Here is a 16,367-nt window from a genome sequence, read left to right on the forward strand (position 1 = left end):
TCCTCTATTATTTGTTTGAAAGCGAAAAGAACTCGGGACACCTGCTACTCAGTTCCTGGATAATTCTGTAAAACTGCTGTTTACACCTACACCCAACATTCAGGAGGTTCTTCAACCACCCTGACTTCCTATGGTATGTTACATCTTTAGTTAATATGTACAGTTTTTGGATACCTCTCTTTTGGCTTAGTAATCATTAATAATCAGACATTTATTAATATGGTTTATGTAATTACCTCCTCCCTTTATTCCCCCTCCTTTCCTCTCACATTATTCCTATTTGTCTTTTGTTATTTCCATGCACTATTTACTTTGCATTTTTACTCTAACGTTTACCAAAATAAACTTATTTCTTTAAACTTAAAAATGAGGAGTCACTGGTGGCATGTTGAAGATTGCTCAGAGAGACAGGAAAGGAGGACAAGACAGTCAAATATCCATTCATTGTGACAATCATCAAACCCTGACGTGCAAGAGCTGGCAAAAAGCATAGAACACTGAAGAGGTAAACATTCAGACTATCAAGTGGCAAACTTTATCTAGCAGTCCACAAACAAATAAAGATTTTCTAGCTTCTAAAATAACATCTTTCATCTCTTCAGGCATCCAAAAGTTCTCTATTTGGAACCTATCATTTTGCACATGTACAGCTGCCACATCAGAAAATTGACGGTGGGACCCATTCTGCTGTGACAGATTCACAGAGAGTGGAAATTTAAGAGGGAGTTGAGAGCAGAGTTTCAACTGATCAGAGTGTGCAATAGCCCTTGTTCAATGCAGTGCAGTTGAGAGCATCTGAATTCTGTCTTACTTCTCCCCTCCTGCAGAACCTGACAGAAGTGGAATCATCAGGAATGCATAAAGAAGACTAGGACTACCTGAACTCGAAGCATCCACAAGAGAACCATTCTTTCAGAGGCCTCCAGCCTTTTTGTGCAATTAACCATACAGCAAGTAAAATCCCACGTCTCTATCCTCTGAGGGGACCACTTCTATGGCCCCTTTGTTCACTAGGGCAAGAACCTCTACCTGGAAGAATGAGACCGGTGCTGCGGAGCACTCCCTTATGAGTGGGCAGTTGTGAATAGAAGCGGAGAGTGCAGCCCTGGAGGACAAACTGAAGCACACAATCAGGTGGTCTTGGCTCCAAATTGGTGGCCAAATAAGAAACCCCTACCCTGCCACCACAACCCCACCCTCACATCACCACTGCTTGTGGTGAAGGGTGGAGGCAAAGCTTTTGTGATGGCAGTCCCAGCAGAGGATGGAAGAAACTATGGAAAATGCTGTTTGCAATGCTGGCGTCCCTTAGGTCCACTCCTGCCCTAAATGGGGTGATACAGCTACTGGTGGACTGCTGTCGATGTGACAATTGTTCCCTGTAGAAGCCCTGAAAGTGACACTATAGCTGGGGAGGGTAGGCCCACCAAGCACACTATGGCACAACTGTTTTTAAAATGTTCTTGAGAATTGCACCCCCTTCTCCCTGAACAGCAACTTGACATCTAAGGGCCACTTGGATATCTCCTGAAAAGCCTGTGGAGAGTATCCAAGTGTGTCAGTGCTAAGTAACCACAATGACTAAAATCAGTGTTTCGACCGAATCCAGGATGCTCTTGAAGATATGTTTGGCAGTGTTCAAACCCTTGCTGGCCAGGGCTGAACACTGCTTCTTCATGTAATTAGGAAGCGAGATTATGCTCCTCCCACCCCCCCCCCCCAGGTCACACAAAATGTGGACATAGTGGCTAAGAATGCCCATGGCTTTGGCAGCGCGCAGAACTAGGCTACCTGAGGCAAAGACTTGAGCCCAAAGCCTTTTTGACTGGCAATCTCGAGGAGCTGTAGGGATCCAGTTTGAGAGAAGAGGCTAATAGTAGTGACTGTTTGGTGAACACGCATTTTGGGTCAAAAGGTGCAGGCATACTGCACTGTGCAATTTGTCTGTGGAACTGCCAGGATCGAAAAGGGACTTCTTCCAATGCAGCCAGTACAGTCTAAAAGAGGGCTATCTATGAAAGCAACAGATCTGAAACTGCATAGGAAAGTTGCAGGATTTCAGTCAATATGTTTGACTGTCTCAGCAGTAGGCAGGGACAGGTTCAGTATTTCCACAGCTTTGCGTACCAATGGGGATCTTGACGGATGAAGAATGTATCCTTCCATCGTGATGTCATGGCCACTAATTTTCTGTAGGGTAAAGTAGAAGCCTGTCTCATAGGACTCTTAGCATTCGTGTAAAACTGCTGAGTTTAGGGCGGCAGCACCACCGTGTGTGGGTGACAGTCATTCTCACACAGACTGGAAACTGTCAGCCTGACTTTGTCTGCTAGCTATTAGCACCTTACCCAAACCTAGAAAGTAAAGGTGATTTGTGTCAGCCCAGAATCAGGACAGACTCCTCAGGGAAGTTGTAGTGGAACAGATCATACCCCTTTCTCTTGGTTGCACAAAGTCTCACACATGCATAGGCAGACAAAGAAATGCAGGGTAAGTTTCAATGCATTTATTGAAGAAACTGCATTCTATGATAAACGCATGAGCTGCGATTATTAAGGAGATAAATAATACAGTGAGGATTGTGATCATTCGAGTCAAACAGGTAAACCTTCCCAACATCATGACAATCATGAGTCTAAGAATTCCTACCTACATCCTAACATCTAACATAAGAGGATAACAGTGTTAGCCTTTCAGTCTGTCCCGGTTTTATAGAAGGCACCCAGACTACCCATACCTGAAACAAAGGCAAGGGTCTGCCTGTTCTGCTGGCAGTTCCCCCCCCCCCCCCCCCCCCCTCCAAGTTGGCTAGAATGACAAGGCCAAGATCAGCGAAGCTGTTGACGTAGTTGTGCATCATAAGATGGTTTGCTAGACTGTCCCTTCTACCCTTCTTCAGCCTGTGTGGTGTTTATATAACAAAATGTGTTGTGTTGTGTTCTGAGAACAGGCCTGACGTGATGGTATGTCTATGGTTAGAAGGTTGGCTCCGTAACTCTTGGACCGGCAATATCCAGTGTACTATTGTGTATTAATATGATAGCCTTGAGCAGGGCACAGAATGAAATGCGTGCAAGGGAGAGATAAATGTGGAACACGAACAAGCATGTTTTCTAAATAAAGCAGCTGATAAAATATTAGACAAGCTAAAAGCGAGCTCTGCAAAATATAACAAAATGAATAAAAGTGAATAAAATGTGTACGTAGCTTAAAGGCATAAGCTATGGACCTAACGGCTAATATATGGGTGCCCAATCTAGGCGCTAAAAGGAACCCACAACACCAGTGTCCATACTTTAAGGAGAGAACAAGTTATCAGCCTGTGAGTCATCTTCCTTTGTGTGCCCATATTGTCTAATAGGCATTTCTAAGGCTTCGGAATCTGATCGGAAATGGGCCAAGTTCTGGACTCCACTGAAGTGTTTCAACAGAGGCAGTCTCCAAAACAAGCATGAACCATTTCTTTGACAGATATTATCTTGCTGGCCAACTTCAAAGGTTGAATTGTAGTTGTAATCAGAGAGTAAAACCAGTGATTGCATCATAGATATCACTAGAGGTACGAGGGTCATGATGTTGTAGGCAGGGGGTTCTTGTAGAAGCAAGGATGGAGGGGGGGCACAAGACCAAACACAAACCTGAAGCCCTTTAATTAAGGAGTAGCCCAGAGGGGAGCAGGTCATTCTGATTATGTCTAGCATGGCCTGCTGAAAGTCCAATCTTGGAAGGGTCAGCATACTAAGTTTGAAAGTCTAGCTTATTGTTTCAGAAACCGGATTTAACAACGTCGAATAGCCCAGTGTCAGGGAATGCCATGGTCTCCAGACAGTCCCAGGGGCAGGACAGTTTTCTTGGGGAGAATAAGATTTCTCCTCCTTTTGGTTTTGGTTTCGAAGGACTATGGTGAAGGGGATGGTTCTATGTCTAGAGATTTACCTAAAGGAGTGGAAAAGGGACTGTTTAAGGATGTCCTGGTGGACCTTAAACTAAAATAGCTTGGCCGCATGCTCCCCGGTGGTTGTCCAGTGCCTCAAAGAGAAAGGTTCACAGACTGAGAATTGTCTGAACAAAGACACCACATATAGACATCATGGGGATCAGATAGTCGTGGTCTTACAACATAACTGACAGGGTTTAAACCCTCAGACCATGAGAGGTGACATCGGACCTAGACGAGGTTTGTTTGCAGGCTAATTATGTCAATGAAGCACTAAGATGAGCTACATACACTAGTCAATGAAGTGCAAGCAAAACACAGGATCAGAAGCCAGCACACATCAGCGCCATTTATGCCACTGCTTCCGGGTTGGCTGAAGCTGCCGCTAAAGCCACACAGCAAAACACATCGGCTCTGGAGTGCTATTGCTGGGAAAAAGGTTTCTACATCCAGTCTGATGGCTGGGGATGTTCATAAACTGAGCAACGTGCAATAATTTGATCTTATCCAACAATCGCCCGACAAAGAGGCTAGAAAGCATTTAGTGCAGATAGTCCAAGTTGGCTGTACTCACACTTTCCTGGTCAGAAAGCATAAATATGGAGATATAGAAGCATGAACATTTAGGATTTCCAGACCACAAACTGAGTAAAGTTAAAAGCCATTTGAAACTGGAAACATTGTACACTTAGCTGATCAAACATTACAAGTATAACAAAATAGACTACAGCAGGTAAGCAAAGAATTCATCGTGAGATCTCCTGTTACATCAGATGATGTAGTAAAGTATTATGTTACAAAACACCAAAAAAGAAAGGCTACTACTTAATATTAAACTCATTAACTATCTTAGGCATACATAATAGCATGCTCTTGTAAAGGCCTAGTCTGTGCACACCCTCTACAAATACAGTGTTTCTTCCATAAATAAACTAAATTAGGTGGATGTCGGTCAGAATCTGCTTTAGTACGTTACCAGTTAGAATTTTCACAAATTCTCCAGAAAAATAAATATCCCTTCCTGTGAACAATGTCAAACTACTGGGCATATACTGCAAGACAGGAGACATGACTGTTGAGCTTTCATGCCATTTGTGGAATTATCTTGGAGGATTAGAGAGGGCTGTCCAATCTTTGCACTAGAAGTCTTAGTTCAAAAGCCAAATTTTCAGGCTACTCACAGACCAAATAAATGATTCCCTATTATATCAATAGCAGTAGCATCTTCTCATGTGCATATCTTGGAAAATTGCATGCATCCAGCTCTTACTGACAAGAGGACTAAATGATGGAAGCATAACTTGCTTCTTTGCACCAAATGCATTGCTTTTAATGCAATCAATCAGAAGATTTGTAGAGCGCTGCTCGTCACCTGTGCGGGTATCCAGTTAATTAGCCGAATAGCCAGGACTCAGGAACATTTCGGGACTCAGAGATAAGGTCTGGAGATGAGGGTAGCTCTTTTCATGTCTTCGCTGCTAGGTAGAAGGAATGACTTCAGCAACTGCTACATCTGATGCAGGGATGAGGGTCAGAGAGTGAAATGGTGAGCTGATGGAAGTTCAGGCAGTGGTTCAAGTAGGTTGGTCTTCAGTTGCATAGGGTCCTTTATGTGTAGGTCAGTAGCTGGAGTTACCGGAGGTGGGGGATGATGTGAGGTCATCTAGAGAGCCAGGACAAGTCTGGCTGCAGTGTTCTGTATGGTCTGTAGTCAGGTGAGCTGCAATCCCTACAAAGTGTTGCCGTAGTCCAGTCAGCTGGAGATGAGAGCCAAGGTGATGGTGCATCTTCAGCTTTGGGGTAGCCATTTGAATATCTTACAAAGCATGAGGGGGATGAAGAGAAGGAGGAGGAAGGATGAAGAGAAGAAGGAAGAGGAGGGAGAAGTAGGGAGGAGAGAGGAGGAAGGAGGAGGAGGAAGGAAGCAGAATAAAGAAGAATGAATGACTAGGAAGATGGAGGAAGGAGGAGGAGGAAGGACAAAGAGGAGGAGGATGAAGAGGAGTTCAGAGTCATCACGGTAAGTGTGTTGTCCAAGATGATGTCCACATTCCTCCCGTGGTCAGTGGGGGTGGGAGTAGGTCAGAGTTCAGAGGGCCACATATAAGAATCTCATGGGGAGTATTTCATCAAGCTCAGTACCAAAACTTTTTTTAATGAATTTAATCTGTACCAACCAGAATGATTAATTATTATAGGTAATACATTCTTGGCAACAAGTGAAATATCTGCAGAATGATATGAAGAAATCTTGGAAAGCATCAATTTAAAACATCTAAAAAAAACTCATTCCGGCACAGCAGTTTCACTAAAGTAGTGAATACTAAGAAAATGCCCATGTGTTTATGGGTTCATGTGTGTTAGCAGGCAGTACTCTTCTTAAAAAGGATCTATAACATTTATAACAGAATGTTATTAGGGGACCTTACCACTACAGCCTACACCAATAATGCGAACAGACCATTTTTAAAGTGTTTCATGACACCTAATCATGAGAGAACGCTCTAGTAAGTATTTGAATGCAGAAACAACTACAAAAGAGAATCAGACGCCTTTCAATGACAAACCAGTGCCCTGCTAGAGTATACTGGGTACAGAATATGTACCTAAGCCTCTGCCAATTGCCACAGCCACTGAACTGCAGTATGGAATAAAATGTAATTGGTAGTAATGAGTGTCCTGGTTTCTCGCATGGTGAGGTTCTCCAGTGGATGTAGGTCATGCTCTGTTGACTGAAGTGAGGTCCATTTTTCCATTATTTTTTGTTTGTTTTTATAAAAAAGGAGGAAAAGCTCCTGCACCTTTTGGCAATCTGCTAGAAACAGTTTCACAAGGAAAATCAAGCAAGGGACTTTAAGTATTATTTACCTCCACGAGGATGAGGTCAGCAGTGCTGCCCTAACTCTGAAATTTGTGAATTCATATATTACCCAAGATAAATGTCCTATATGACACTGAATTACATTAAAAAAACAACCAAAAGATTTCAAGTGCCTTTGAGGATATAGTGACTACATTTGTCATATAATTGAATTGACGGTGGCCAAAAACATTACATTATTTCAGTCTATGTGGGAGTATCCTGGATTCTTGTGCTTGAGGAGCAAATTCAGTTATGGTCCCATTAGACAACTCTGTGACCAGAACTAGCAACTGGAGACCTTGCAGAAATATCTTTGCAACACAATAGCTAACAGCTGTATAACAAACGCATCTGCTTAAACTGTGGTCCACTGTGATTTAAACAGTTGTGGCTCTAAACAACTTTTTATGCATAAAAAAACATTGAAGCTTCCGCTAAAGCTTTCCATCTCACACCAATTTAATCTCTAAAGGCAGATGCCATTATTTGCTTGAAACTATGTTCACAAAACACTACTCCAACAACAGCTGCTGAAAAAACACGGACAGAGGTTTAGAATGCACTGTGGGCGAGTCGGAACAACAGGGTAATGCAGACATGCTGTGGATCACAGTGCCTTAAACAAAATCTTATGAACCTGAACACGCCGGCATCTTCCTCCAGGAAGGCCTGGACCAGGTATTTTGTTCTAGAGGAGGCTGAAACCAATCACTCTCTGGTATGGTGAAGGCAAACCTAAAATACTAAGTTAAAACTTACCTTGATATTCGGATTGACCGCTTAAAAGCTTCCAAAACTCCTTCGCTGCATGAGTGTGGGTATTTATGCCTTCTTCTATGGTCTGCACATAGGAAGCTCTACATCCAAGTTCTCTCTTTGTCTGGATCAAAGTTGCAAGTTCTGAAGCCTTAACAAAAAAAACAAAAAATTGTTTTAGTAAGACTTCTTTAATATAGATATGATGTCAAATTAAATGCAGGCCAGGAATCTTGTTTAAAACAAAACTGCTGAGAAAAGTTCAAACATATATGCAGATAAACCATTTGTCTTCATTAGTGCTCTATATTCGGTGTTGGGACAGAGGATGACATGGTCTGTGGTGCCTGTTAAGACTGCCAAAGCTGTACGATTTATATAATTCAACAACTGCTGATTAAGGTGTCCTGTTTTAGCACATGCCATCATCAGAAGCACTGCTATGGCAGGGGGATTTCAGCAACTCCAGTCACCACCAATTTCTCTGAAAGCAGATGTAAACCTTGTTTAGAAACATGGTGCCTAAAATCTAGCATCATTGGCATTAATTGTCTTCCTCTGACAGTTCTCAATTCCTCCAATCCTAAACACCGATCCTTGAGAGTGGGTGGGGAAATGTACGAAGAGCGGTCCGGGCCTATTAGAGGACAACGTGCAACTTGTAGCACACATTCACTGAAAGGTCTTGAGGACCAGATTAAAAGGTCAAGGGATATATAGACAGTTGCCTTGCAAAACACAGTTACATTAGCAGACATGTGGAGGCTTTATGGACCAAAATGTGGTTCTCAATAAAGGAAAGTTCTTCAAAAGCAACAGAAAAATGTATGGATGAATAAGTAACATTCATAGGCTCTAGATGCAAACTGTAATATTGGTATACTGATGTAAAAATTAATCAGATCAGGTAGTAATGAATAATAGACAAAAGTGTTTAAGTTAAACCTTGAACCATAATTTCCTCTCTATTAAGCGATTTCTACAGTTTGTGGAGTACAGTTGTCAAGAAGGCTTGGGACATGAGGACAGAGGCGGCAAAGAAGAAAAGAAGCATACGATGTCAAAGTCGAGAAAATAATATGAATTTACTGAAATATTCAAAATATGAAGGTTGAAAAGAAGGTTATAAGGATGAAGTCAGTCTGTCAATGATGCAGAAAACTATAGCCACATGGATGGTGGAAAATAAAGTCAGGTACTGGAAAACAAGCCATAGTCACATGATAGTGGAACATTTTGGGTAATTCTGCAAAGGGTAAAATAATTAAAAGTGAAGCATAACATGGATATTCTTTGCAAGATGACTGATGGAAATTTAGTTTAGTATGTAATCAAGTAGAAAAAAGAGGCACCCAAAAAAGGTACAGCTCAAAATTAGATATATAGCGGACTCTGGATCACCTTTTACCTGGTCCTGTTGACGTGATAGAAGAAAATAATACCAACCAATGTTAATGTTGAGCAGGCAGTTATTGTACGTTAAAGGTTTCTTTTTGTTTTTAAAGGTTCCTTAAAGTTTGTAGCACATACAGAGGACCCTCAGTTTTAGGCAAGATGAATCAGAAGGGAGTTATGAACTGGTTGGAGTAAATTATTTGATGAAGGATTTATGAACAGTGACCTCAAGGATGGAGAAATAGAACTACTCACAAATGTTAATTGCAAGCGGTGCATCTAGTTGTGGTGAGTCAAGCCTACCATAGTTCCCACAATAGTTGACACTTAGGGGGTCATGCAGACAGTGAAAATCATGCTGGGGCCCTGTTAGGGGGCCCCTGCACTGCCCATGCCAGTGGCCAGTGGCATGGGCAGTGCAGGGGCCCCCAGGGGCCCCACGACACATGTTCCCGCCATCCTGTTCCTGGCGGTCAAAACCGCCAGAAACAGGCTGGCGGGAAGGGGGTCGGAATCCCCATGGCGGCGCTGCTTGCAGGTTCAGCCCAGGTAGGGGAAATCCGTCAGGAAACCGCCGGATCCCCTTTTCTGACCGCGGCGAATGGGCACTGAAGCACCGCCAGCCTGTTGGCGGTGCTTCCGTTGCCCGCGGCCCTGGCGGTCGGAATGAGGGCCTTAGTGTTTAATGCATAGATTAAGAGATGAAAATGGAATTAAAAAAAACTTGACGTGTTGCCTTGTTGACAATAGAGTACAAGAACTGTAAGAATGGAGTGCAGTCTGTAGTTTAGTTAGGTCACAAATTAGAAAGTACTATAATTTGGCAAAAATGTATGTGCAGGTCATTTTCTGGTCAACACAACACGTTAAACAATTGCATGAAAAACTTGAGGGAGCGAATGAAAAAATGCATAGGAAATTCTACAACATACATGAATTAGTAAAATGGTTCGTTTGTGAAGATAAAACTGAACTGAAATGTGAGGTTATTACAGATGCTAGCAAAAAGGGAAACAATGGTGTGTTGTAGGAGTGAACGTGGAAAGAATGGCTAATTGTGTTTGTGTTAGGGAGCGCTCACTGTGGGAGATAAAAAACATTCTGTGACAGAGAACAGTACTTAATTTGTGCCAGTGGTTTCAAGATATGGGCACTGGGACATTTTGGGGATCTGAAGTTATTTTCTCATCAGAATTTGACCAGAGCAAAACAGGAAAACAGAAAAGGGAGAAAGAAGTTATAGAAAGAAACAATGAATAAGGGGTAAAGCGGGCATGAAAAACCTGCAGGAGTGAAATAAACAGGAACAACAGGGTGGCAGGAGAGGCTTGAGGTGGAATGGAGACTAGGTAGCCTTTATATTTGGAAACAGTAGCATTTAGGTCTTCTAACAGCCTAAGCTCTCCACCTGACAATGCTTTTGAGCTGTGCTTTATTTTCTATGTATCTCTGAAACTGAATACCCCAAAAGGCTGAGGGAGAGTATGATTTACTATTCTAAATTGGAATATTTTGGAACATAAAAATACCAACAAGTCAGTGCTCATGTGTGATGCCTTTGCTTTAGCAGGATTGACCAAGGGGCACTGATAGACTGAACGGTAGAAACTATCAGAACGGACTCCTAAGAAAAGCTTGGTCTCCTTGATTTTGTTTAAACAAATTAAATGTGGGTGATGAGGTAACTGCTATCCCCCATCTGGATTGCCTCTGCATTTGGTCACAGCGTGGCAGCTCAGACTGAAATATTGAGTGGGAAATCCTGCGTGGGTATCTCAGTAAAATTACAGCTAGTCGGGTGCCGTGTGCAGAGGAAGACTGACACCACCTTGGCCTGGTCTCCAAGGTATAGGGGTATGCAAACGAGGACAGCACGCCAGCCCGTACCACTGCTCTGCCAGCAGCAGTAGAGAGATTCTGCTCACTCTGAAACACTGAAAAATTGGGGTCACAACATTCATTAAGATGTCAAAATATATTCATAACAATTTGCTGTTTAATAAATTGTTGCACACGGTGACTGCACCACTATTTTACACCTCTGCTTCATTTCCAATTATCAGAACAGACTAGCGTAAGTGGTTGGCCCTTTCTTGCAGAGGAAATCTTAAACATATCAACCAAAAACGATTTGACATTTGGAAGTAGTTTCTCTTTAGAACTAGCACACTTAAAGCCCTGTGGAGTACTGCACTTAATTACTGTCTTTAACACAGGGCAGCTGGAGGAGGGTCTGGAAAAAAAAGCTGTAAATTTAAAGATTCACACGTTCTATATTCAGAAAGACTTTGTCCTTTATTTTCTTTTTTTTTAAACTAAGCTTTTCTCAGGAACCCGTTCTCGTTGTTTCTACAGTTCAGTCTATCAGTGCCCTTTAGACAATCCTGCTAGGAGCACTGACTTCTCGATATTTTTATGTTCCAAAATATTGAAGCTCTGAGTTTAGAACAGTAAATCATCCTCTATCAACGTTTTGGGGTATTCAGTTTCAGGGATACATAGAAAAACAAGTATTTGCAAAGCAATGGGTCTCATGTTTAAGACAGTTGACATAAGCAGGTCAATTCAAAGTGCCATGGCCACCATGAGCACGAGAGCGAAGGAACGACCCCAAAAGAAAAAGAAGTTTGCTCGCAGTCAAATATATCAGCCAACGTGCAAATATCCATGTGACATGGTCGGTCCCCAAGGCGGTAACAAAACCGTCCCAAGGCGGGACAAACTTAAAGCATTTACCAATGTCAAAGGATTTTTGAAAGGCAATCCCACTAACAAGTGAAAGTGATGGTTGTGAGGTGGGTGTGGTTAAAAGCCCACATGGGATACCAACACGTCGGAAAAGCAGGATTGCGCGCTGCTATGTTAGTGCTTTCGAGCTGTACCTTTCTAGGTCTGTCAGGTGGACAGCTTAGGTGTTTAGAACACCTAAATGCTGCGGTTTCCAAATATAAAGGCTACCTAGTCTCTATTCCACCACAAGACTCTTCTGCCACCCTATTGTTCCTGTTTTATTATTTCACTCCTGCAGGTTTTTCTTGCCTGCTTCCCTCCCCCACTTAGTCATCGTTTGGGAGTCCTTCTATAACTTCTCTCCCTTTTCTGCCTAGCTCTGGTCAAATTCGGATGAAAAAATTGCTTCCAAACCCAAAAAATGTGTCCCAGGGCCCATCTCTTGAAACCACTGGTGCAAATTAATTACTGTTCTTTACCACAATGTTTTTTATCTGCCACAGTGAGTGCTCTTAACAGAAAGAAAATTTGTCAATTTTTCCACGTTTGCTTCTACAACATGCCATGGTTTCCCTTTTTTGCTAGTATCTGTATTAATCCCACATTTCAGTTCGGCCTTATCTTTACAAATGGAACATTTTACACATTCACGTATGTTCTGGTATTTCCCACTTGTTTCTTCATTAGCTCCCTCAAAAAGCTTTTCTTGCAAACGTTTAACAGTTTCTGTTGAACAAAAAATTATCTGCACTTATCTTTTGGCCATAGTAAAGTACTTTCTAATTTGTGACCTAATTAAACTACAAACTGCACTTCAGTCTCACATTTCTTGCACTTCTTTGTCAACAAGGCAACACGTTCAATTTTGTATTCCATTTTAATCTCTTAATCTGTGCATTAAACACTGAGGCCTGATTTACTGTAAATAGACACTCTGCCTACAATAACAAAGTGAGAAGTTCTATTTATCCATCCTTAAGATTACTGTTCATTGGCCTTTCACCAAATCATGCACTCCAATCAATTCATAAATTCTTCCTGATACATTTTACAAAAACGGAATATGTTACATAACGGTTGAAAATGGGGCAAGCTAATGCACTTACAATCTAAAACGGGACAAAGTATCTACACAAGTTGCATAAGGATTAGTTAAGGACAGCATCATTAATGTGCGTCTCAGAATTGAAAATCTATGTTCTAGACTTCAACTCCATGCTCTAATCACACCTGTCTCGCGCTTCATATCCTGCGTGGGCACCGAGATTTATTAACGAACAAGTAGCACGCGACGCCCTGACAGAGCGCGTGGTAATTTGGGGGACTGTACTGCTGTGAGGGCATGTGCAATTGTTTTGGCTTCGTGTGTGGGTGACCAAATTGGTGCTCTTATCCCGCCTTATAGGCTTGTCATGTACTACAAAATGCGAGGATTTACCACCCGTTTAAACCTTTGAAAAAATATCAGAATGCAGGACACCCTGGGGGAGGTTTTACTGTAACATGTAAAACATTGCTTTTCCAGAACAAACTGGGCACTTCTGTGCCTCCACACAAAATGCAGCATGATTTAGAGACCGTTTTCTTTTCCGACGTTTTATAATGGATGTTTCGTCTCTTCTCCAGGGGAAAAAAATATCTGGCGGAACCGCTTTGCAGGAGTGACAATAAATCACACCTCTACTGGCCTTATATGGTGCACGCATCCCATTCCATGCAGCACGGGGCTCTTAAACCCCATCTGGAAGCTTTGTTTACTTAGAGAGGAAAGTGCTGGCAGACCATCTCTGCAGGCCACTAACCTTGGCTTTTTCAATGACGTTCGCAAATTCTCCGACCCACAGGAAGCAGTAATGTGAAGTCAGCAACAGGAAGCAGTCCCCACTATTCAGCGATGAGGCTCTTGGTTCCACTAGGCGCGTCTGGACATGTCTTCTCCCTGAAACAAGAGATGAAGCAATCAGACCCCCCAAGATATTGCGGCATGGATTACCAAATTTTGCAGCACAAACATGGACATTTTGCGGGATTGTTGCAGCACTTTATTTTGCTATTCGTTCAGCACTAAACATGTATTTTTATCAACTTATGGGGAACTTCTTGATAAAAATAAATGCCCCTCTTAGCACACAGCATGCCCCATGGGCTGCAGGCCGTAACCAATATACATTTTTTTTTTTACAAAAAACCCCACAGTGGGCCCTAAACACGTTAACCGAGTGCCCAGTAAGAGTCCGAAACTGAGTAAAAAAAGAAAAAGTGGACATTCCTCTGCACTCTTTGCCCTGTGTGCCTACGCCTATCTCCAATACACGTCTGGCTTGGGCTAGGTGACAGCTACACTTGTGCATTTTCTTCAGACACCCAGAACACAGGATACTCAGCTACATCTGTATTCATCTCCATACTGATGGGTCTTCCTGGGGAAGGGGTCGGGAAGGGCTCACACTTGCACCTCAGACTAGGGACTAGATTTCACACAAAGGGGCTGATTGTCTGATCCAGAGAGGCAGTGGGAGGCAAATGTGACAGGGGGACCTGTGCACTTCACAAGAAATCTTTTGGAGTACTCCCCCACATCAATGTCACTTTCTTGTATAAGTACAGTATCTCTTGACCCACAAGGTAGTACACTACTGGACCAAGAAGAAAATCTGCTTGAGTGAAGGCTGCTGTGAAAGAATGATTGACACTCTGCTGAGTCGGACTGTCCCCAGGGGCTGCTGCCTGCCTTGCTTAGCTAACCTGCTGATCTTTGCCCTGCCAAGAAGAAACTGTAAGACATCTCCAGAGTGACTCCAAGGGCATACTGGCCTACCCCTTATTTTCTTGAGGTCTCAGGGGCACAAAAGACCTCGTAAATCACTGGGACCAACTGATTCTGGATCCCGTGTATACTTCAGCACTCTGAGGAGCACTTTAACAAGCAACAGGGTCAATGAGTGTCAACTGATTTTCATTGTGGGTGCTAGATCACTACAACAAGCACTTTGTACATCAATGGGAGTGCCATGCTGCCGCAAAGACTACATACGGGGAAAAACGGACTAACAGAACTACCAGAGTGCACGACTCTTGGCCCACAGCCAGTACAGCGGGTGTTTGTGTCCTGCCTTGGACCCAGGTGGCCACACCGACAGCATGTGATACATAATGCCCAGACTGCCTGCAGCATTTCGGCCTGTGGCTGCGGCAGTGAGTGCATTTCCCTTGTCTGACCGGACTGCAGAGCCAGCGCCGGGGCAGATTAGAGTTACTCCATCGCTGGCTCTAACTCGAGCAGACCCTTCTGGCTTGCATGGTGCTCCTCACCACTACTAATATCGCCTTCTTGATGAAAATCCACCCCAGTGACATTAGAAATAACTCACTGACAGAGACATAACTCTTAGGCGGTAGCATTTCAAAGTGCATTCTTTTTACTGTATGGCGTCTAATAGGAGCGCATTGCAATTTCCATTTTTTTACCACGGAAATTGGCATATTCTACATCATATATGATGCTTATTGTATTCTTAATGTCTTGTGTTTGCTATATAAAATGTTCTTTTTATAATCCTGTGTGGAGTCTTTTAGGGGTGTTTCACCGTGTTGCTGCGAGAGCAATGCACAAATACTTTACACATTGCCTCTGCGGGTAAGCCTGCTTGCTCTGCACCAAGCTACCAGAGGGTGAGCACAGGTTATCTATAACATATAACTTGCTTGCCCTGACTAGAGTGGTGGATTCTGCCTGGCTTAGGTGCATACCCTAGCGAACCAGAAACCCCATTCCAAACAACCTTGCATTCATTCATTCTCATTCTTGCACTCGGTATTGTACTCGGATTGTCACTCATTCTTACACTAACACTCACCTATCCACTCTTATTGACTTTTCCTCACATTTAGTCTTACTTTATCATTGTCAATCACTGACATTTAATCTCTTTTGTGCCACTCCTACCACTGTCACACAAATGATCAAATACACTTTACACAAACACCCCATCTCACACACTCCCCTACAAGTACACAAACATTTAAAAAACAGTTTTCATTACACTAAGTGAATAACGTACCATTATTTACTGCTAGTGTATTAAAACTAAGCTTAAAACAAGGAGGGCAAAGCTGTTCCTGTCTTTTTGGCACTGATTTTGCCATCTGCGAGGCCAAGGGCCGCAAAGGCAGTGTGAGGGGTCACAGGAAGTAAGACAGGAGTTGCAGCTGTGACCCCTAAATTACATCCATGGAAGAAACTAACAGATCATAGAAGCACTGGCCTTTCATGATTCAACAGGTTTCAATCCATCTTTAATGTGGCCAAAGAGCTACAGTAAGGCAATTAGCAAATGCGCATCAGCATCTTCTAAAAAAGTAATTTATGTAGGGATTTCAGCATTTCAAACATGTTGCAAACGATTTTCCCAATAGAAATTAGTCATTGTAGGAAGATGGCCTGGAGTGTGGTGGGTACCAAGGTTCTTACACCACGTCCAGGGATCCCCTATTAGCATAGTGTAGGCAGTGTCTAGAAGCCCTAGAGGTAGCTGTGGATGAGCATCTAGGAGACATGCAAAGCTCATGCAAAACTACTGCAGTCACAGCACTTTCACGCATGAAAGAAAACACTCAGTTGTACAAAAATGAAAGCGCTTTATTTTTGGCCACACAATACTAGAAGAACAACCCTCCAATAGGGGA

General features: G+C 42.8%; 1 protein-coding gene across 19 annotated transcripts in view; it reads right to left on the reverse strand.

Moving 5' to 3' along the window:
• Positions 1-16,367, reverse strand: part of SVIL (supervillin) — a 601,346-nt gene that overhangs the window by 111,950 nt on the left and 473,029 nt on the right. For all 19 annotated transcript variants that reach the window (XM_069211285.1, XM_069211277.1, XM_069211284.1 and 16 more), the window contains 2 exons: positions 13,484-13,620; positions 7,560-7,707 (listed from right to left, as the gene is read on the reverse strand). In XM_069211285.1, the coding sequence (XP_069067386.1) occupies positions 7,560-7,707; positions 13,484-13,620 (285 nt within the window). The remainder of the gene's footprint in view (positions 1-7,559; positions 7,708-13,483; positions 13,621-16,367) is intronic.

This window comes from Pleurodeles waltl, chromosome 10 (assembly GCF_031143425.1).
Source record: "Pleurodeles waltl isolate 20211129_DDA chromosome 10, aPleWal1.hap1.20221129, whole genome shotgun sequence".
Classification (NCBI taxonomy): Eukaryota; Metazoa; Chordata; class Amphibia; order Caudata; family Salamandridae; genus Pleurodeles; species Pleurodeles waltl.